The sequence below is a fragment of the Leptopilina heterotoma genome, unplaced genomic scaffold (assembly GCF_015476425.1).
Source record: "Leptopilina heterotoma isolate Lh14 unplaced genomic scaffold, ASM1547642v1 Lhet_14, whole genome shotgun sequence".
NCBI classification, from domain to species: domain Eukaryota; kingdom Metazoa; phylum Arthropoda; class Insecta; order Hymenoptera; family Figitidae; genus Leptopilina; species Leptopilina heterotoma.
In genome coordinates, this window is record NW_025110859.1 from 2043066 (window position 1) to 2067246 (window position 24181).

The 24181-nt window shown below is 24.4% G+C and overlaps 2 protein-coding genes across 2 annotated transcripts in view; both read left to right on the forward strand.

Annotated features, from left to right (window-relative positions):
- The window catches only part of LOC122498039 (circadian locomoter output cycles protein kaput-like), a 97391-nt gene that overhangs the window by 1636 nt on the left and 71574 nt on the right, over window positions 1-24181 (forward strand). The window lies entirely within an intron of this gene.
- On the forward strand, window positions 17445-19533 carry LOC122497871. The gene is made up of 3 exons (XM_043605238.1): window positions 17445-17595; window positions 17877-18368; window positions 18641-19533. The coding sequence occupies exons 1-3, from the start codon at window positions 17445-17447 to the stop codon at window positions 19531-19533; spliced, it is 1536 nt and encodes a 511-aa protein (XP_043461173.1).

Here is a 24181-nt window from a genome sequence, read left to right on the forward strand (position 1 = left end):
ATTAATTAGATCTAAAAAATATCAGTATTAATTGAAATTATAAGTTCCGAAGTTTATTTCACACAATCCGACTTTTATAATATTAACATAGTCATAAATTCATTTTTAAAGTAAATAAATATGTTTAACATGTTTTTTTTAATATATGTATCACATTAATATACGATTCATTGAGATTAATGTAAATTTTTTGTTTCATGCATAAATTGATGGGGTTTTTTTTTTTTATTATTTTAACGTGCAATTTTATTTTTGTATTAATTTTTTTTCTAATATCTTTTTAAATGTAGAAAATACTTTATTATTTGTTGATGAATTGTTGTTTTTCATTGTTATTCTCAATTTTTCATTTTTTCATTTGTCTCGAAATTTATGATGACAACAAATTTTATATTGGAAAATATGAATTAGCTCTATATATATAGAATAACTGACCTGTTTATGCTTTTAAAAATCTTATATAATAATTAGTCTACTCTAGAATTATGAATCGTTTTTTTTTTTTTTAATTTTCGTTATTTTACAATAATGTTGAAGCTGATGATAAATAGAATTTTTAATATTATTGGTGGAAAATTTTTCTTTTTCTTCTTTTTTTGTATTTTTCATAATAATGACGACAATAATAAAAATAATAATAATAGTAACAACAACAGTAATAATCATAATATTAATAATAATAATAATAATAATTTATTTATTTATTCAATAATGATAAAATAATAATAATTAATAATAATAAAGTAAATGTTCCAGTAATATGCTCGCAGTTTGAAGTTAGTTGTTTGCTTTTTTGTTTCTTAACTTTTCAAATATTTTCAATTTTAAAATTAATGTATTGAAAATCATCGAATTGTTGCTAAGAATTTTATCAAAGAATTTGATAATAGAATTCGATCAAAGAATGTTATTAATTAGGAAAATAACTGAATTCTCGCGAAGAATTTTATTAAAATTTTTAAAAATCCTAATTAAATTCTTTTGAAGAATTTCTTTGAATTTTTTTTAAACTAATGGAGATTCTTTAATAATTTTAATTAAAAATTTTGAAAGCAATTGAATTTTATGAAGAGGAATTTTATTAAAATTGTATTGAAAATAATTGAATTCTTGCGAAGAGAATTTTACTATTTATAAAAATAATTGAATTGTCCCGAAGAATTTATTAAAATTTTTTTTTAAAAATAATTGAATTCTTTCAATTTTTTCACGAATATATTTAAAAATTGCAATAAAAGTAATTTAATTTTTATAAAGAATTTTTTAAAAATATTTTTAGAATAATTGAGGGGACGGATTCTAAAAGGGGATACGCGTGGATTGTCACGTATAACTATTGACCAATAGTGCGATTTTCAAACATTTTCAATTTTCAAATTTAATGACACAAATTTATACACAATGAAAATGCGCATCTTTTTTCTTTAAGAAATAAATTTATATCTTTTTTAGTTTATGAAATAATAAGAAAAAACTAAATTTTTGAAAACCAAAAAATTTAAATGTTTTACGTCTTTAACTCGTGCTGGCGTTTTTGATTTTTCATATTTTGTAATCAAACAAAAACGAACTTACAGATTAAGACTTCCTGAAACCAACTATACTTTTAAAACTACAAAATCTTAATTAATAAAAAGTTTATTAATTTTTTCGAAAGACGTTGCAAAAAACGTGTTTTTCCAACTTTCAACGCTTCGTTTATCGAGGAAATTTTAAGGTACAAAAAACTTCTAGTGACAAAGTTTTTCATTACTATACGGACAAGTTTTCTGTAAAATTTTATTAACATGATATGAATGCTTACAAAGTTATTAATGTTTAAAGCGTATGGTGCGTCAGATTTCTCGCGCCTCGAACACATTGAGTCCCAAGGTGTTCGTTTGCAACGCGTTGAAAATGTGTTTGTCAATTAATATTGAATATTAATATTATTAATTAATATTCACAGTAAATAAAATTTAATAAAATTTATTTTTAACATAAATGTTTTATTTTGTTATATATAAAAAACTCAACTACAATAATATTTCTTGTATTTAACTTTCTTGTTTTATTTAGTTTAAGGCTTCCACTCTTTGTCAAAATGATCTCATTTACTACATTTCATGTTTTTAAAATAATTATTAAAAAACTCCTGTCCGTTTGGAGAAAGATATCGTACTTAACTTTTTACATCATTCATTTTGATTCAATTTTGAAAGCGGAAAGATTTTGTAATCTATAGTTTTCAAAAGTATTTATTCTTGATTCTGGTAAATACTGAATTGCGTAGCTTTCACTGATTTTAACATTTTTCGGGATTATTACTTCTTGGTCCGGTTCTTGACCAAGATGGCCATAATGTTTTCTCAATTGTGATAAAAAAATCTCGAAATCCTGGGAAAATTGTATTGGGTTTTTCCGAACCCTTTTTTTTGCAGTCAACGGTCGCGGCAGCCGCGACCCATCTGGATACCATATTTTACTTAGAATGAAAACAAATCACAAGTTTGAGGAAAATAGCATTTAAAAAAGGGTTACTTCCTCGAAAAGTGCACATGATAACCAAAAAAATTCTATTTTATGAAAATGTCTGACAAAATACAGATATAAATAAAATAAAAATACTTCCTCTATGAGAGAGCAATATGTTTTAACGACAATATAGAATATAGAAAATATAGAATTATTGTACAAATTATTTTGCAATATTTTTTAAAAAAATATTTCTTATATTATGTTTTTTACTTAGAATACATGTTAAAATAAATAAACTGATGCTACTTTTATATAAAGTTAGCCAAATCGTCATAATCTCATAGTTAAATATTATTTAAAAATAATTACTTTGATAGCAAAAAACTAGTCAATAACTAAAATTATAATATTTTTACTATTCTTAATCAACAATTATTAGTTTAATTAACATTAAATTTATGTCAAAATAACTATGCATTAATTATTTGTATGTCAGTCAATTTTAACTATCTTCAGACGATTTTGGCTAATTATTATTAGTTACTTTTTAATAATAAATAATCGTTTTTAACTAAACTGCGATTCCAAAAGTTATCTGTGACTTCATTAAAAATTGTATTTTTTTTAAGTAAACAAATGAATAAACTAAAATAGTCTTAATCTGTTACAAACGAACACCTTGGGACTCAATGTGTTCGAGGCGCGAGAAATCTGACGCACCATACGCTTTAAACATTAATAACTTTGTAAGCATTCATATCATGTTAATAAAATTTTACAGAAAACTTGTCCGTATACACGGAGAAAAAAATCAGGGCTTTTTAGCATGGAGTGGTCTGTACCTTTAGCGCATGGGCGCTTCCTTACGGCGAAAGAACGAATTTGTACGATTGCAGCAAGAGCTCGCCCTATTTTAGTAAGGAGCCTTGCTGCAATCGTACGAGTTCGTTCTTTCGCCGCAAGGAAGCGCCCATGCGCTAAAGGTACAGACCACTCCATGCTACAAAGCCCTGATTTTTTTCTCCGTGTAGTAATGAAAAACTTTGTCACTAGAAGTTTTTTGTACCTTAAAATTTCCTCGATAAACGAAGCGTTGAAAGTTGGAAAAACACGTTTTTTGCAACGTCTTTCGAAAAAATTAATAAACTTTTTATTAATTAAGATTTTGTAGTTTTAAAAGTATAGTTGGTTTCAGGAAGTCTTAATCTGTAAGTTCGTTTTTGTTTGATTACAAAATATGAAAAATCAAAAACGCCAGCACGAGTTAAAGACGTAAAACATTTAAATTTTTTGGTTTTCAAAAATTTAGTTTTTTCTCATTATTTCATAAACTAAAAAAGATATAAATTTATTTCTTAAAGAAAAAAGATGCGCATTTTCATTCTCTACAAACTTCAGTAATTCAAATTGCAATTTGTAATAGTTTCAAAAATTGACCTAGTGGACAAAACTTAAACGCGTGAATCCACGCGTATCCCCTTTTAGAATCCGTCCCCTCAATTGAATTATTTCTAGAGAATTTTAAATTCTTGTTAAAATTGAATTTTATGGAAATTTTTGAAAATAATTAAATTCTTTCATGTAATTTTATTTAAATTTGATTAAAAATAATTTAATTCCTGCAAAGAATTTTATTATTTATAGAAATAGTTGAATTGTTTCGAAGAATTTATTAAAATTTTAGGAAATAATTGAAATTTATGGAAATATTTAAAAATATTTGAATTCATCGGAGGAATTCTTGCAAAGAATTTTACTATTTATAAAAATAATTGAATTTTTTCGAAGGATTTATTAAAATTTTGGAAAAAAATTGAATTCTTCCGAGGAATTCAATTAAAATTGTTTTGAAAATAAATGAATTTTTGTAAAGTTTACTACTTTTTGTAGAGTTTACTATTTAAAAAAATAATTGAATTGTTTAGAAGGATTTATTAAAATTTTAGAAAATAATTGAATTCTTTCGTGAAATTAAAAAAAAATTTTAAATATGAACAGTAATAATTAATTTTGTACTTAATAAGTGAATTTTTCAAATTTTGATTATGAAATTATTTAAAAAATTTATTTTTGAAAATAAAGAATTTTGTAAATGCATAACAATTACAAATTGAATATCTCGTTCTGCGCGCGTAATATTTGCTAGTATAATTAATAATGAAAGAATAATATATAGTTATAACAATAATAATAAGGATATATTTATTTAATTATTGAATAATAAAAGAAAAATAACAAACTATAAAAATAGTTTACAATTATAACAATAATAAACTTTGTTTAATTGATTCACTTTTATAAATAAAAACAATTATGTATTTTTAAGACAATAAAATTGTTTATTAAACTATTAATTATTATTATAACTATTATTATTATTATTAAATATAAAATTATGATATTTATTATAGACATTTTTAGAATTTAAGTGATTATTTCTAATCTTCTCGGGGTAAAGCAGATTCTACTTCTGATGATTTTAACTAAAATAAATTCACCACCAGGTGTCACTAAATGAATCATTTTCAATAAAAAAAATTATTTTTCTATTTTTAATTTCTTTTTAATTATTTTATTGATTTTGTAAACATTTTTGTTCTTTTATTTCTAATTTTATATTGGATTTGAATGTTTATCAAGCTTTTAAAAAAATAAGAATTTGCAAAGAAATGTTTTTATTAATAAAAGTTATTTTATTTTATGTTATATAGAAAAAATTCGGATCGTTTATTATTTCGAGTATTTTTAATAAAATTTTTGTAGATTTGTAAAATTTTTGAATTTTTGCAGAACATTTTCAAAATAATGAATAAAAAATTTGTTAATTATAAATATTTATTGATTTAATTATTACTGTTGTTACTGTTATTATTTTTATTATTGTATTATTATTACTGCTACTTAACAACAATAGTTATTTTTTATTATTATTACTATTGTTATTATTTTTATTATTTTCATTCTTATATTATTATTATACTGTCATATAATAATAATTATTTTTTATTGTTGTTACTGTGAATATTCTTAGTCAAATTTTTTTTATTTTACGAGAAAGACGAAAATGGGCAAATCCACGGAGTTGGTCGACATTAACTTATAAAAATGAAAATTTTTAAATTGAAAGCACACCTCTCATTTACGGTTTATTTTTTTCAAAATTTATTTTGGATCAATTATCTTCATGCGTGATTCATTTTAATTTAATGCCGTGCAAAATAAATAGAAAAAACTAAAATATGAGTTTTTTCAGATAATACAATTAAAAATGTGTATTTCTATCTTCTTTTGTTTTCTTTAATATGTGCAAAAGGTAAATAATTGTATTATTCATTATAATTATTTATTTGTGTAAGACAACTAATATTAAAATATATTTATGATTAATATACTAATTTATTAATATCATTTTGGCATCTATTTTTTAATTCTGTTAGTTAAATTATCTTAATTTTGACGAAAGTCAAAATAAAAAATAACAGATGAAAAGTTATTCAATTTTTCACATTGACTGATACGTTCATAATGAACTAAATGAATAAATAATGTAAAATTTTATTGTAATTCTTAATTTTTTGGCATTCTAAATTTGGAGATAAAATTTGGCATTTGAATATAAGAATTATAATAATGCTTTCTAATAATCACGCACGTTTTCAATTAATTTTATTTCAATCTGTAGATGAGCTCCTAGAAAAAGGCTAAGTTTAGAGTTGTTCACGCTCAAGTCTAAGGTGATAGTTATTGCAATATTTTCTTTAATTCTAAAGGCACATTATTTTACAATACCAAGATTTATTCGTCTGTTTAAGACGAATAAGTGCGGTTGTCAAAAATTTTAATTGAACAATCGCCACGAAAATAAAAATAAAAAGTTATGCCTATAAGAATAGAAAAAAGTACCTTGAGTAACACTGCAAATTTCATGTTCTAAATTAATTTAATCTGTTTTATTATTAACTAGCTGTCGTACCCGTCTTCGACGGGTTTTAGTTTCTACCAATACATTTAAGTTTCTACCAATCCCCTAGTAGAAAAATTTGGTGGCGCTAGTAAGGTGCCACTCTCGCACGCCATTGCGCTGTAGTGGCGCTGACAGCATTTGAAACACTTTTGTGCTCTAGCACCTTCCTCGCATTCTGCTCGCAGTGCTAGAATGCGAACATAACAGAATGTACATAACCTCACCTGCCAAAAATTTATTTCGCGAATTAAACAATTATTCTTATATGTCATTTCATTTGATGACTTTAAATAAAAGTATATATAAAAAATATTTACTAATTATCTGTTTACAATGGAAATTATACATATTTAAAGAATTAATTACACGTTTCGTTTTAATAAATGTAATCACACTTCTTAAACTTGTGGAATTATATATACATATTAGTTTATGAAAATTATCTCCAAAAGTCTAAATTATTATTAAAAAATCACTTATAATTTAATTGCAAAAGTTGTGTTCTTATTTAAAACCAATAAAACTGTTCTGACAGGTCAATTAAAAATAAAGAAAACATAAATCCAGTTCGAGGTTATGTTTTCTAATTTGAATTTAGAGAAATTAATATGTTTAATTCATCAAAAGTATTTATTGTTATTCTTGGTGATAAATTGTTAGATTAATTACTTAAAATATTTTTTAAAATTTCCTTAACAAAAAAACAAACACCGTTGATATTTTATGCAACAGCGATATTTGTGGTTATGTTGCATTCTAGCAGAAAGTGCTCGCGCCATGCAAGGCGCTAGAAGACTTCGGCAAGATAAACTGCCATACAAATTCCAGTGGTGGCGCTAGCATATATCTAGGCTTCCATTAAATTTTTCTACCTGGGTCTGGAAAATCAGGAAATAGCTAGGGAATTTAATTTGACCGGAAAAAAATAATAATTAGTTACCATTATAGCTATTTTAGTAGGAAAATATTACTATTTGAATCAGTGATTGACTTTTTGTTATGAAATTAGTTATTTTAACCAATTCAAATGCAGAGAACAATATTTATCAATTTGTAGTACTTTAATTAATGTATTAAAAAAATTAAATTTTCCATACAGTTTTTGGAGTTATAGTAGAGTCTAATTGGAACTAATTGTATCGCAAGTAGACCCTACGTTACGACTGCTAAAACCTAACATAAGACCTAAATTTTAGGCTGAAAGTAGGGCTTAAATTTTGACTCGGGTCTGTTTTCATAAATATTATACATCAATAAAAATTGAAGTAAAAAGCAATTTTTTAAAAGCGAATTAATATAATGAAACTTTTTCTTAATTTGATAGGAAAATTCCCGGTTCGGCATATTCCCAGCTTTTTACAGTTTTTCCCGTTTGGTAGATACCCAGTTAAATGTATTAGTATAAACAGAAAACTGTACGACAGCAAGTAATACAATCTATATTTATATGAACTTAAGAAACAGTATTTTCATAAAATAAGTAAATTTTTATAGCCATTTGTAGATTTATTTATGGATAAAATCAAGTAAATTTAAATTTGACAAAAAAGAGATAAACCGTGAAAAGTTTGGACAAAGCAGGGAATTTTGTTAAACAAAAATAGACACCGTGTTAACTTTTGTCTTTACATTGCTCAAAACATCTCTTAAAGTTAAATCTAGAGTTAAAATGAAAAAACGTTTTAACATGTAAGTTTTTGCCTAGTGGCATAATATGCTTGTATTGTATCACAGGTGACTTACAATTCTTGACATCCTGCGAAATCATTTTAATCATAAAAAATTTCCATTTTCAATATTTCTGAACTTCTTGAAAATATTAGATTGATTTGATAAATAATTTTGAATTGCACTATTTTGACATCAAAATATTAATCAGAGACTCCAAAAATACTACTGAATTATACTTCATATAGTAATTAGTATCGATTTTTTGATATATTGAAAATTTTTTTATATTTTTTGTAGGATAGTATTTTTTGCAAAATTATGATAAAATCTGACTAAATAACATATAATATTCATTTTTAGAAAGTTTAAAAGCTATCCATTAAAAATTGTGAAATTTGGAAATTTTCCATTTTTCAAGTTTTTGAAAATATTTTTATATTTACATCTTAGTTGTAGAATAGTATTTTTTGAAAAATTATGCTAAAATGTGACCAAATAACATGTAATACTCAAATATAGAAAGTTTAAAAGCAATCCATAAAAAAATGTAAAATTTTGAAATTTTCGATTTTTTGAAAACATTTTTATACTTACATATTAGTAATAGGACTTTATTTTTTGCAAAGTTATGCTATAATGTGACTAAATAACATATAATACTCAAGTATATAAACTTCAAAAGCAATCCATGAAAAATAAAAAATTTTGAAATTTTCGATTTTTTGAATTTTTTGAAAAAATTGAATATCTCCCGTTCTAATTAATATTTTTTAAATCTGTAAATTTATAAACCTTCCTTGGGTCAATACCTAATAACCTACCAAGTTGGACTTAAATCGATTCACATGTTTTTGTGTGATTGGGGTACAAAGTTTTTGTGACAGACAAACATACATACATACATACATACATACATTAAATTTTTTAAGAACATTTTTGGAATCTCTGATGTCCATAATAACTAATCATGTTAACATTTTGAAGTTTTAAGCAATGTACAGACAGACATCTGATTTTATTAATAAGGATATAAGGGAAGTAGGTTAAAATTTATTTAATTTTCTTAATTCAGTAGATTCTCAGAGCTTTTATAAAGTAGTAAAAATATGAAAATAATTAGTAGAATACTTTAAAAATATAAAGATTTGCCAGTAACATGAAATCGAACGGTTCGGTGGATTTACCCAAATATATTAACAACTTGCAATTGCAAATATAGTATAGTGACGATTTGTTTGTGAATCAAATTAGCAAATCTTAATTTTAAATTTACATTTTGCAATAACTTTTTTAAATTCTTTAATTAAATTAAACTAAAGTAAGTTTTTTTAGTTTAGTTTAGTTTAGTTTTTTGCCTTTTCTTTTCAAAAATAGTTTTCAAATATTTATAGACTTGAAATTATTACACACATATATATATATATATAAATCTGATTTTCTAAAATTTTGATATCTTAAAATGTTTTTCTTATTCATTCTCCTCTCTTTCTTTTTTTTTCTTGTGAATGAATCATAAAATATATAATATATACATTGGATTATCTAAATTTTGAACTTTGATTCTTTCTCTCTTTCTTTTCGTAATTTTAAATATATACACATATACACACATAAATATATACGTATATATATATGTATATATAAAACCAGTGTCAATGACTAGACTAGAGTTCTTTGCTAAATATAACATATGCCCATTGAGTTCAATATTCTCGATCACCTACACAGGGGGTAATAAACCGTCTTGGCACTGTTCTATTTGTTTTTTTTTCTTTTTCAAAAAAGATAAAAAGGAAGCAGCGAAAAGTGTCGAGTCTACTCATAATTTTTTTGCAACTATAATTAAATATAAAGATTGACAATAAATTATTGGGTTAATTTACTTTGATATTCGCTTTTCTAATTTCCGATTTTAATATTTATTTATTTACTTATTTTTATTCATTTATTTATTTTTATTTATTAATTATAATAATTAAAATAATAATATTATAGTAATTATAATATAAATAGTAATTGTTCAACAAAAATGATAATAACAAAATTATAATTACAGTAATTATAATAATAATTATTATAACACTGAAAAAAGTTTATTTGATTCAAATAACCGATTACTTGACTATTATCAATTTAAATATTTACTTGAATCAAATCATTTTTATTTGGGTCAAATTAAATGATTTAATTCATATTTGTTTCAAATACTGAAATTATTGGTTCAAATACAATTTATTTACAATACAATTTTAGTAAAATAAAAATTATTTGATTCAAGTAAATATTTAATTGATAATATAGTCAAATGGTTATTTGAATCAAATAAATTTTTTTAGTGAATAATAATAATGATAATAGTTTTTGATTTAAATACAGAACTCGTTTTTAAATCTCGATCGTTTAATATAAGAATTAAAAATATTTTTTTTTCTCAAATCTTTCATATCTCACGTCGCGTCGTCGAAAACCTATTATCCTTGTCAGGTTCTTTTAGCGAAATTTTGAAAGTACCTGCTTAAAGATGCGCGAATTAAAGTGAACATATAAAGCGAGGTTGTAAAAAATTAAATGTCAATGAGGCAAAATAAAAATGAAAAGATTAAGTGGGAATTTTAATCCTTTTTAAATATTTGTACGCACGTGTGTATGGATTTTTTTAATATAATATTTACTTTCAGAAATTTATAATGAACACTCAATGGAAAAAAATCTAAATTTTTTTCGGTATTTTAACTGAATTTAAGAAACGAGTAAATAATTATAGAAATTGGAAAAACAAATATACTAAAATATAAATAAAAATAATAAATAATATTTTAAATGAAAGTAGATAATTATAATAATAATAATAATAATAATAATAATAATAATAATAATAATAAACAATGAAGGCTAAAAAATTATTTAACAATAATTCGAAAATAGTTCATTACATTTGTTAATTATAATTGTTGTCTTAACTGCCGTCCTGATTTAAAAACACCATATCTACATTTTGGGTTGTTTCGAGATATTTGACAAAATACGTTTTTATTTATACTTTCTTTAACATAATGTTTTTTCAAAAGGTAATGATGCTTCTTGAGTAATTCGGGTACGCTGAATTTTATTATGCAAAAAAAAATTTCAATTTTTCATTGCAAATATGCAAAACTGTAGATGTGCTAATTAATTAAGTGAAAAATCGCGGCGAATCCTTACAAAAAGGCATATCTACGCAGATATGCTTTTTAGCATGGAGAAACAGCTCAAGTCCATTAGGAAAGTAGCCTCTACAAAGCTCGAGTTCCTGATCTAAAAGCACCATAACTACGTAGATAGGCCTTGTTCATCAGGAAATCACTGGTCAAACGACCTGAAATCCTCACTAACTGTAGTTAGGCCACTTAACATCAGGATTCGTCGGAAATCGTTGTAGATAGTGCTTTTTAGTAAAATTAACTCCTAACTAACTTGAAAATTAATTAAGATTAATAATTCTAATTAGCATAGAAAAATTCGTCCTTTTTTTACGAATCCAACGGTATGAAAAACTCATTTTTGATAAAAAGTGTAGATATGGTGTTTTTAAATCAGGACGGCAGTTAAGATATTGTGTTCATTCTTGAAATCTAATTTTTCTTAAATATTTCAAAATTAATTCAATTTTAAAAAAATTGCGTTTACAATTTTCATAAAAAGATGAACTTCAAAAGATTTTGAATTAAAATGTTGTAAAATTCCACTTTTAAATGAATTTAATTAGAAATATAAAAAAACTTAGATTTAAAATAACTTTTAAAAACTAAAATTCTTCTGAAATTAGTTAAATTTTTGAATATATATTTAATTGATTATTAAAAATAATGGATTTGTAGAAGAATTTTAGTTAAAAACACTAACTTCAATTATTTTCAAAAATTTTAATAAAATTCTTAGCAAAATTTTTATTATTATCAAAAATTTTCCTCAATTCAATGATTTTTAAGGGGAGACCCCACCTTAATTTTGACCCCTTTAAAATAAAATTATTAAAGGAGGTAATATTTTTTTCTTGCATCATTTTTAACCTGAAAACATATAAGATGGTCAAAAATATTTAATTTTAATTTTTGAAGAGGTTAGAATTTTTTTCTTCTGACCTATTGCATATTATTGCAAATCCATGCGAGAAGTTGTTTAGAATGGTAAAATATGCATGGAAAAAAATTTTCGTTAAAAAATATTAAAAACTGTAAGAGAAGATCGATTTTTAATATTCAAATCTTTAAATTTTGCCGAAATTTCGAAAGCCGTAAATCTTTAATTTTTTTCCAAATTGTGTATATTTACGTAATTTGATGCTATTATTAAAAAAACATTGTTAAAATTTATATTTAGCTCATTTTCGTGGTAAATTCCATAAAAATCATAGTCCGAAGCTTTTATGGTATACTTTATATATACCGAAATAAATGCAAAAAGCCATGATTTTTATAGTTTTTACCATGAAAATAAGCTAATCGTCAATTTTAACGATGTTTTTTCGACTCAGAGCATCAAATTGGAAAAAAATAAAGGTTCAGGACTTCCGAAATTTCGGCAAAATTCAAAGATTTGAATATTAAAAATCGATCTTCTCTTACAGTTTTTAATATTTTTTCACGAAATTTTTTTTCCATGCATATTTTACCATTCTAAACAACTTCACGCATGGATTTGCAATAATGTGCAATAGGTCAAAAGAAAAAAATTCTAACCTCTTCAAAAATTAAAATTAAATATTTTTGACCATCTTATGTTTTCAGGTTAAAAATGATGCAAGAAAAAAAATATTACCTCGTTTAATAATTTTATTTTAAAGGGGTCAAAATTAAGGTGGGGTCTCCCCTTAAATAAACGACTTTTTCGACTTTTTTTCTATTTTAAATCGACTAAAGCGACTTTTTTTGCCCCTTAAAGTCGATCCGAGGCCTGATAATTGTAATGATGAAAATAATTTTTGAAGAAGTTACAGTAACAAAGTAACAAGTTTTAATTATTATAAAACATGAAGATATCGATCACTCCGACTCTTCGACTCGGAGTGATCGATATTTTCATGTTTTACAATAATATTCTTATATGTTATATATTAAATAAATTTTATATTAAATATTTATTTAAAAATGAAGTTATTCATGTTTTCGAATAATTTTCGTTTTAAAAACCTGGAAAACCTGGAAAAGTCAGGGAATTTGAAAAGAGCAAAAGCGTGGCAACCCTAAAAATATTATAACAAAGAGAAATGGAGTTTAAATTTTTTTTTTAGGGGAGAAAACAATGTTTCGTTTGGCGACATTGATCCTGGGAGTTGATTTAATTCTCAGACAACGAACTATATAGTTATAGCATGTATATGTGGAATTAAATAGCCTCAGATAAATGGACGGCCATGGTCGAGTCGAAATAAGGGGAACTGCAATATATAAGCATATAAAATAGTTTATATACTGCGTATGCGCATTAAAAATTTATTAGGTGTTTTTCTATTATAATGATACATTTAATATCATAACTTACTTTCCAGTTTTCACTGAGATACTTATATATGTATGTGTATTATTTGTATCATTTCATAATACACACATAGATTTTCTCGCGCGCACTTAAACTTTTTTTCTTTTGTCGTTACTTTTCTTTTATAAACTCCAATAATTTCTATAGTTTCACAAAATAACTTTGACAAATAAAAAATTAAAACTACCATTTTTTTTTTAAATAAAAGTTTTTTCTTGTATAAAAATTAATGAATAATAATTTATGATAATTATTGACAGGGAAATTACATAATTAGTAATTATTTGTTCGTTATTTCTTTCTTGAAATTTAATATTTTCTAAATTTGAATGTAAAAAGTGCAAAGTTTTTATTTATTATCAGGGCTCGAAGTAGGTCCGTAAATCCTGAAAAAGTCCGTAACTTTGCTTCAAGTCCGTAAAAGTCCGTTTTTTTGAAAAAAGGTACGTAAAGTCCGTAATTTCATTCAAAAAGAATGAAAAGTTCGTAAATTGTACGATATAATTTTGAGAATTTTAGAGAAATTACAAATGACTGCAGAAAGTCAATTATTTTTAAAAGTAATAAAATTCTTCGCAAAAATTCAATTTTGTTCAAAAAATTTTTTAAATTCTCGTCAAAATTTCAATTATTTTTAGAAATATTAAAATTCTTCTCCGAAATTCAATTATTTTCAAAAAATCTGAAAAAACATTGTTAACATTTCAATTATCTTTATAAATAAATAGCAAAATTTTTCCACAAAATTAAATTATTTTCAAAAATTTTATTAAAATTCATTACAAAATTTCAATTATTTTCATAATTAACAATATTTATCACACGAATTCAATTATTTTCTAAAATAATAAAATTCAATTATATTTTCAAAAGTAATAATATTCTTCGCAAAAATTATATATTATGTTCAATATCTACTATTTTCATAAAATTTACGAAAAGAATTTAATTATTTAAAAAAAATTTAATAAAATTCTACAAAAACTTTTAATTATTTTCAAAAAATAATAACAATTTCACAAGAATTTCATTAATAACAAAATTTTTTTTATAAATTTCTTCGCAATCATTCAACTATTTTCATAAATAATAAAATTTTTACGGGGATTCAATTATTTTCGTAATTAATAAAATTCTTTTTAGGAATTCAATTATTTTCAATAGAATTTTAATCGAATTCCTCGAAAAAATTCTTAACTTATTTAAAAATTTGTTGATAAAATTTTTAACAGGAATTGAATTCCAAGAAACATTCAATTAGTCAATAAATTATTTATTTTTGTATTAAAATAATTGAATTCTGGTAGAATTTTCTCATAAACATTGATTTAAAAATAAATTTCAGTTAAAATATTAGATTATAATAATTGAATTCTTTCGAAGAATTTCATTAAAATCTTAAAAATAATTGAATTTTATTGAAACATTTTATCAAAATTGTCTTAAAAATAATTGAATTTCTACCAAAAAAAGTTTTATCAAAACTTTTTAAAATGTTTGAATTCTTGCGAAGAATTTTATTAAGACTTTTGAAAATAATTAAATCTATGCAGAGATTTTTATTATTTTACGAAAATATTTTAATTCTTGCGAAAAATTTTATTAAAATTTCTGAAAGTAATTGAAGATCTGCTAAGAATTTTGTTTTATATTTAATTTATGCCAAGAATTTTATTAAAATTTTTAAAAATAATTGAATTCCTGTTAATTTTTTACAAGAATTTAATTATTTTTGAAAATTTTAATAAAATTCTTCGCAAGAATTCAATTATTTTCATAAATAATAAAATTCAATGCAGAATTTCAATTATTTTTAATACAATAATAATTTTAACCGAATTTCTCGAAAAATGTAAATTATTCTTAAAAATTTTATTAAAATTCGTTGATAGAATTCAATTATTTGAAAATTTGTTGATAACGATTTTTTATGGGAATTGAATTTAAAGAAACGTTTTCAAAAATAATTGAATTTTGTAATTAATTTTTTTGAAAAAGTTTAATTGAGTTTTTTAAATATTTTTCTTTAGTTTCTATTTTCTAATATTTATTTAATTAAAGAATTTACGAATAATTGAAATTTCGTAAAATTGAATATTGTAAAGAAATGAATTTGAAAATTGTCAAAGAACTTTTTCGAAAATTATTAAAAATAATCGATATAAAGAAGAATTTTATGGATAAAAATTCTTAAAAATAATAATTGAATTGATAATGATTTTAATTATTATAAATTATTTTTATTAGTAATTATTATTATTTCTTCATGTTTTATAGTTATGAAAAATTGATTTTCTAGTTTTAAGTAAAATGTTCTCTTATTTGATTCGGCCGTAATTTTTAAATTTTGGTCCGTAAAGTCCGTATTTTTAAATACTTTCACTGCTTCGAGCCCTGCAAATTTAATATTTTCTAAATTCGAATGTATAAAATGCAAAGTTTTTATTATTATTTATTTTTATTAATTACTAGCACAGAAAACGTACGTGTGTCCTTTAATTAATTACATTATTATTATTATTAAATATGTTATTTACTACACACCTCAAGGCTTATTAAGATTTACCGCATAAATATATTTTATTGAAAAATAAATTCATTCTCGATTTAAAAAACCCCCCAAAAAAAATAACAAATCACGGTAAAAGGAGGAAAAAGTTGAAGAATTAATAAATGGTTTTTTGTGCAAATTGCCTTGAATTATTTTTTATCTATTTTTTTTGTGAAATAAATATGAAACATATTTTTATTATATTTTTTTGTTTTTTTATTTTTTTCATTTTGAAATTAATTTCTCTGATATATGGGGATAAAAATTTGTGATTTAAGACATTGTTTTGTTGACGATGTATTTATATATTATAAACGCATATGTTCACCTGTGTATTAACCGGTCTCACATATTTAATGAACATGGATGATAGTGGTGAATTAACTAGGTCAGGCTTACATGCTTGACCACGATAGATATATTTATTCTTAGCTTTTGTGTATTTTCACGAGGGGCGCTTTGCGTTGTTATGTATATGCTTTTTATCGACTTACATCCTAATAATTATTAATTAAATTTATTTTTTATTTTTTTACAATAAATATTTTTTTTCTATTTATTTATACGCATATAAACGGGCTTAGAAAGAAAAAAATGCCCTTTATTTGTTGTTTTAATATAAAAAAATTTTATTTCTGTATATTTATTTATTTATTATTTTATTATAAAAAATAGTTTTTTTTTCTTTTCTTTATTTATTGTTTTATTATGGAAAAATATTTTTTATTTCTTGTATTTATTTTTTTTATCTACAAGAATAACTATATAATTAGGTATTAATTACAATTTTTTTTAGTTTTGGATAATATTTATTTATTTTAGGGTAGAGTGGGGTAAAAAAGCCATGGTGTAAAAAAGCCATTTGAGTTTTATTTAAAAACTATTAAGCCGATTTATCAGTCATTTAAAATATAAGTAGTATTATGTAATACGCAACTTTTGATTCTAGTTTGGATGTTGTATCTATAATATTATAGTTTTTATTGGAATTTTTGTTTTTGAGTGGCTCTGCGAAAAAAATTTCGATCAACTTTTAAACATATTAAAAATTGTTTAAGTGAACAAAAACGAAAAGTAAACGTTTGTACATAAAGAGAAAACTATACTTAAGACGTATGCAATGCTCATTTTTTGAAATCGACCTAATTTTCAAATTTATTATAGTTTTTTGTAAAACTGGCATTGGGTGTAAAAAAGCCAAGCACCTGGTGGGATAAAAAAGCCACTCAAAATTATGTGAATTTCATTTGTTTTGCATTTATTTTAACCTTTTCGTTTAACAAAATGCCTCGTGTTTACGTGAAAAAATTACTTAAACACGACGAAACTACGATTCAGAGTGCACTAAAGGAAATAAGAGAAGGAGAGAAAATTAATACAATCGCTAAAAAATATAATATTCCTCGTGGAACCTTACGAGGACGTATAGAAAAAGGTTGGAAAACAGACACTAGGAATAACAAACAGGTAAATTTTTTTTTTTATTTAAAAAAATGTTTTAAAATATCCGTATAAATTATAACATAAATATAGAAATTTTAAAAATAAATATTAAACATAATATAATAAATAATATAAATTAATAAAAAAAATTATTCATTATTAAGTAAATGATAATTTTTAGTGTCAATAATAAACAAACCGTTAAAAACTTAATATAAACAATTTTGCACACTAACATTAAAAAAAATTTACAGATTTTTTCCTAAATTCAAGAGACATCACTAAAAAAGTATTTTCTGAAAGCTGCTGCTATTTTTCATGGATTTTCATACACCGCAGCTCGACAACTTGCGTATGAATATGCCGTCTCATTAAAAAGTAAAGGTCAAATCTCATATATTCCTCCAAGTTGGAAGGGAACAGTATCTGGACAAAAGGGTTCTGCGAGCAAAGATTGGATGCTTAGTTTTATGCGTCGTCATCCTGACTTATCGTTGCGTAAACCACAAGCAACAAGTTTGGGTCGTGCTACTGCATTTAATGAACACAATGTGTCTATGTTTTTCACTAAGTTGAAAGATGTGATCGAGAGATTCAACATTAACCCGGAGAATATATGGAACATGGATGAAACAGCATTGACAACAGTTCAAAAACCAGTAGCCGTCATTGCTCAGAGAGGTGTTCGAAATATAGGATCCATTACATCAGCCGAACGTGGTGTTTTAGTTACACTAGCTCTTGCCGTATCTGCAACAGGAGTCTGTTTACCACCTTTTTACATATTTCCAAGGAAGAAGTTTAAAGACGATCCACAAGTTTTGAACGTTCAAATGAACGAAATACTTTTTATTAAAAATATTTTCATAAATTACTGATTGCAATACAGATTAAAAGCATAAGTTTTATATTTAGAATCTTTATAATTAATTTTATTCATAGTGACATAAAATATTATAATAAAAATTTAATATTGTAGAAGAAGAAAATAAATTTCGTTCATTTGAACGTTCAGAACTTTAGGATCATGTTTAAAGACCATTTTCTTACAAGTGCTGGATTTGGTGCTGATGGTGCAGCAAATGCTTCGGGATGGATGCAAGCAGAGCAATTTACGAAATTTTTGGTACATTTCAAAAGATTTGCTCACCCGTCGGTCGAGGTACCAGTACTTTTAATCTTAGATAACCACGAATCTCACTTGACGATAGCTGGTTTGGACTTCTGTAAGGAAAATGGAATTATCGTCTTGTCGCTACCACCGCATACAAGTCATAAACTGCAACCTCTTGATAAAGGAGTTTTTGGTCCAATAAAGCGACATTTTAATGCAGCTTGCGATAATTGGATGCGGTTACCAATGAATGCGGCAAAAACGATCACCATGCATGACATACCCGGCATTGCTCAAGAACCGATTCAAAAAGGTGCTTCAATTCTGAACATACAAGCAGGCTTTAGAGTAACCGGAATATTTCCACTAAATGACAGTATTTTTACTGAAGAGGATTTTTTGCCATCAGAAGTCACAAATCGCTCTCCAGAAGATTCGCTCCCAGTCACAGACGAAGTACCAAACGTGGAACAAGAGATGGCAAACCACGTTGAGACTGAAGACCAAGAAAACGATGTGGTTAATTTGGATTCTCTTATTGAAAACGTTCGTCCTTTCCCAAAAGCAGCACCGAGGAAAATTAGTAATCGTGGCCGTAAACGCCGAAAATGCGCAATTTTAACAGACTCCGAAGAAATGGAGGCTTTACGCCTTGAACAAGAAACTGCTGCCCAAAATAAATTGCGGAAAACTAAAGCGTCATCAGAGAGAGTAAAAAGGAAAATTTTGCGCGAAGCGAATAAATCGAAGACTTCTCAAGCATCTTCCAGCGATACTAAACGTGGTCGTGGACGACCAAGAAAAACAGATTGTTGAACGGGAAGGAGGAAGATTTTTCTTAAACATTCTATATAATTATTATATTCTTTTCAATCAAAATTATTATTAAAACTCTTTTAAATTTATTAAACTATTCTTAAAATAAGATTATTTGTCAAATAATAAAGAAAAAACATAAAGAAACCAAAAATTTGTTCCATATTTTGCAAATATCGTAAAGTGGCTTTTTCACCCCACCAGGTGGTGTAAAAAAGCCACTTACAGTACTTTCGTAAAACTCTTATAACTTAGTCCTTTCATGGGATAAAAAATATTTCGGTGAAGAATTTTCAAGCTTAATAACTGAACTTTCAATACCAGTTGGAAATTTAAAAAAAAAAATTTAAATACCGATTATATAACGTAAAAAGGAAAAAAGTGGCTTTTTTACCCCACTCTACCCTAAAATTTTTAATTTAAACAATTTAAATTCGATAATTAAAAAAAATTGAATTAGTTTGAAAATTAAATTAATAATTAAATAAATAAAGTTCATTTATTTATTTTATTTCCATATAAAAAGAATTAATTTGTAAAATATTATTTCAAAATAAATAAATATATTAATTATTAATAAATTTAATTTTTAAACAAAAAATTACATATTCTAATAGTAATGCGAATTAATAATAAAAAAATATTTAAAAATAGTATTTAAAAACTCTGTTTCATTTTTTCATTCTCTAATCTCACTTTTGTAAAATTTCTTTTATTATTGATCTTTAACCCTTATCTATCAATATCATAAATGTGCAAAGTAAACATTTCAATTGTGCCAAATAAATAATTAAATTCTATCAAACACCAAATTTTATAAATACTATAAAAAATAATTAATTTTGAAATTTTTTTTTCATGAATTCTTTCAGTAATTAAACGGTTAATTAGGTAATTAATTATAACATATATTTAAAGTACATTGTATATAATATATTGTAAAATTTATTATATACAATGATTGCTATTTTATTCATTATCTTATCACTGGAGGAAAATGCGCACTTTGTAACATTAACTATAATTTGTCATGTTTTTTTTCTATTGCTGCACTTCAATGTCAGGAAATTTCTACTGACTCGCTCATTATGTTACCGAGGAAAAACTAGTCAGTTCACTGCAGACGTATATATACGGATTTTATAACATACTTGCACATATATGTCTTATTTTATTTCTTCTTTTTGAAAAAAAAAATAATATACATACATATCTGCATTTGAAGTCTAGTTGGAGATTTTTCTTCTTTTCTATTCGTTCGATAAATCACGTATTTCACTATCGCGCTTAAAAATATTAATTATAATTATTCTAATAATAATAATTATAATAAAAAATAATTATTATTATTATCAACCCCGCCAATGGTTGTCTACAGCCAAACAAAAAATAATAAAAAAAACCAAAAGTTCTTCTAGAATTCAATTATATAAATACATAAACTCAATTTTTTATAATAATTGTGACTTTCCATAGTTTTTTCTTAAGTTATTAAGGTATAATATTTTCAAAAAATTATAAAAAAGAATTCTTACAATTAATTTTTAAAAAATATTTTACAATAATTTTTGAACAATAATAGTTTTTTAATTTTGTCAAAATTCAGTAGTTTTTGAGATGTCAAAATTTTGGAAAAATTTTGAAATCGTTACACTGAAAAAAATTCTTAGTAGATTTGACTACTTTTTAACTACTTTCCTTAGTTCAATAAGTCCCCAAAGATAATTTTGAACTTACATTAATTATCAGATAGGGTAACTGTACCAATTGTCGAGGGTTTTAGGCAACATGTGACTTTGACATTTTTTTTCTCGGAAGTAAATGCACTTCAAATTTTGATTTTTGTATATTTGGACAAAGAATTTAATAATGTTTAATATTCATATTTATTTTTTTAATATAAACTAAATTGTTAAGCAAAAAATATATTTAAAAGTCAATCGAGCAAAAGCACCATTTGTCGATGGTCTTGTGCTAATTTCTCGAGGGTCTGTTCCAATTGTCGAGGGTATGACATTTTTAAACATATAACCCAATATAACCTAATAATTAACCTGTACAGATATTTGAAAATCGAGTAGATATTTATTTTTTCGATAAAAATATTATAGAACATTACCAGAAAACAAATATATTTATTTAACTATAATTGAATAATTTATAATATCGATATAAAACATTTTTATAGTAGATGATACAGCACAGAAATTTTTTTTTTTTTTTTTAACTGTTTTTTAATTTTTTATAAATAAGTTTATTAAATTAAATCAATTTTGTTAATCAGACATTAATTGAAAAAATAAATTAATTTTTAGTCACATTAAATTTTGTAAACGAATAAAATAAACTTTTATTATGAACTGTAAATATAATGGTTAATTATAATTAAATTGTAGTACAAAATTTTTTAATTTTAAATAATTCATTTTTTATTAATTTTTTTTCGGTCTTCCTCGTTTTTTTGGTTGATCTGTTGCTTGTAAATTTTTGGAGCATTTTTTTTTCTTTTTCTCTGTACATTTTCCGTCTTTTTTCGAAATTTCTAATTCTGCCTTTCGTTTTAATCTGTTTTCTTTTCTAATCGCCTTTTCTTCTTCTAACGCATCTTTAATTGCTTCTTTTTCCTTTATGAATTCCCGCCAGCGTTGACTAGAAATAGCACTGGGTGGTTTTTCCTTCGATTTTTTAGATTTGCCTGCTATTTCTGGATAAAATAAGTGATCGGAGAATGCTTTTGATAATGTTGCTTCTTTATTTTTTGACTTTTGAATTACGGAATTTTCTATATTTTGATATTTCAAAACTTCAGCGACTATAAAATTTTAGTAAAACAAATTGTAAATCTTCATTAAATTTAAATAAAAAATTAATATACTTAAAACCAGAAATGTCTAAAAAATAATATAAAATTTACCGATTTGAGAAACACTCTCCTCTTGAATAACATTGTCAAGTGTATCGGATAAAATAATTTCATTCGAATTATTTTCCTTTTCAACCAAAACATGGTCATCTATTTCGATTACTATTGGTGGAGTTATAACCTCGGAATTTTCTGCCAAAATGACTATTGTATAAAATATGATTATTAAATTTTTTTTAATTTATTAGTAATTAAATTAAATTTGTTAAATAAAATAAATAAAATATAGGTTTATATGAATTATTTTAATTAAAATGAGGAATTTTTTTTTACATTGTGCATTCGCATTTGAAGTATTTTCTATTGATGATGCAGGTAAATCATCTATAACCGAGAGATCTTTATTTTTTGGTTTTTGCATTACAGAACTTTCTGTATTTCGATATTTCAAAACTTCAGCGACTATAAAATTTTAGTAAAATACATTAAAAATCTTGGTTAAATTTAAATAAAAATTGATATAATAATAAATAAAAAATTAATATACTTAAAACCAGAAATGTCTAAAAAATAATATAAAATTTACCGATTTGAGAAACACTCTGCTCCTGAATAATATTGTCAAGTCTCGGTTTGATTGTTAAATCAATTGCCAAGTCAGAATTATTTTCCTTTTCAACCAAAAAATCGTCTTCAATTTCGATTACTATTGGTGGAGTTATAACCTCTGAATTTTCTGCCAAAATGACTATTGTATAAAATATAATTATTACATTTTTAAATATTTATTAAATTGATTAAAAACTAAATTAAATTTGTTAAATAAAATATAATAAATAAAATATAGGTTTATATAAAATATTTTGATTAAAATGAGGAATTTTGTTTTTTTTACATTGTGCATTCTCAATTGAATTATTCTCCATCTGAGATGCAGGTAAATCATCAATAGCCGAAACTGATATCTTTGCGCATTCTTCCTTCACTTCTCTAAGGACATTAATAATTGCTTGAACATCAATTCCTTTTTTCTCAAATCGGAGTTCCAAATCTTTGATTAAATTCTCGGCAAACTCTAGAGATTCTTCATTTATTACACTTTTACTAAAATAACGTGAGCAGTTCGTAGCTTTTTCCAAGTTGTTTTTAACACATTTCGTGTAATCCAATGCATCTGGATTCAATGGAAAAAGACCACAAACTCTAAATCCGTTTTTAATACTTTCGACCAGTGAATTTTTGTCCAGCGTCTTTTTCAATAGAGGTGCAAAAGTTGTTTTTGTTAGGCAATTGTTAATATTCGCTGGTTCCATTTGCCAATCACGGACTGTTTCTTTCCAATAACTTTTAAGAGGTTTAAAAACACTGACATCGGCTGGTTGGATGAGATGAGTGGCATTTGGAGGCAAGCAATATATAATGATCCCATTTTTATCACAAAATTCACTCAAGTGCATGGATAAGTGCGATTTGTGACCATCAAGAAAAAGAATGACAGGTTTTGGGATTTTCTTTTTGATGAGCCAGGCGTTAAACTCATTGCATACGTATTCAAAAAATATTGGACTTGTCATCCATCCGGAGTCAGACCTTCCCAAAATCCAATCTTCTGGGATACTATTCACGAGCTCTTTAGGTGAACGAACATAGGGAAAAACTACCATTGGTGGAGCAGTTTCTCCATCAGCCGCAAAAGTCATAAGGACAGTAATTGTTTCTTTCTCATTTCCTTGTTGTATGGAGTAAATATTCTTCCATCCTTTAGGTCCCAGAACTTTACCTGTT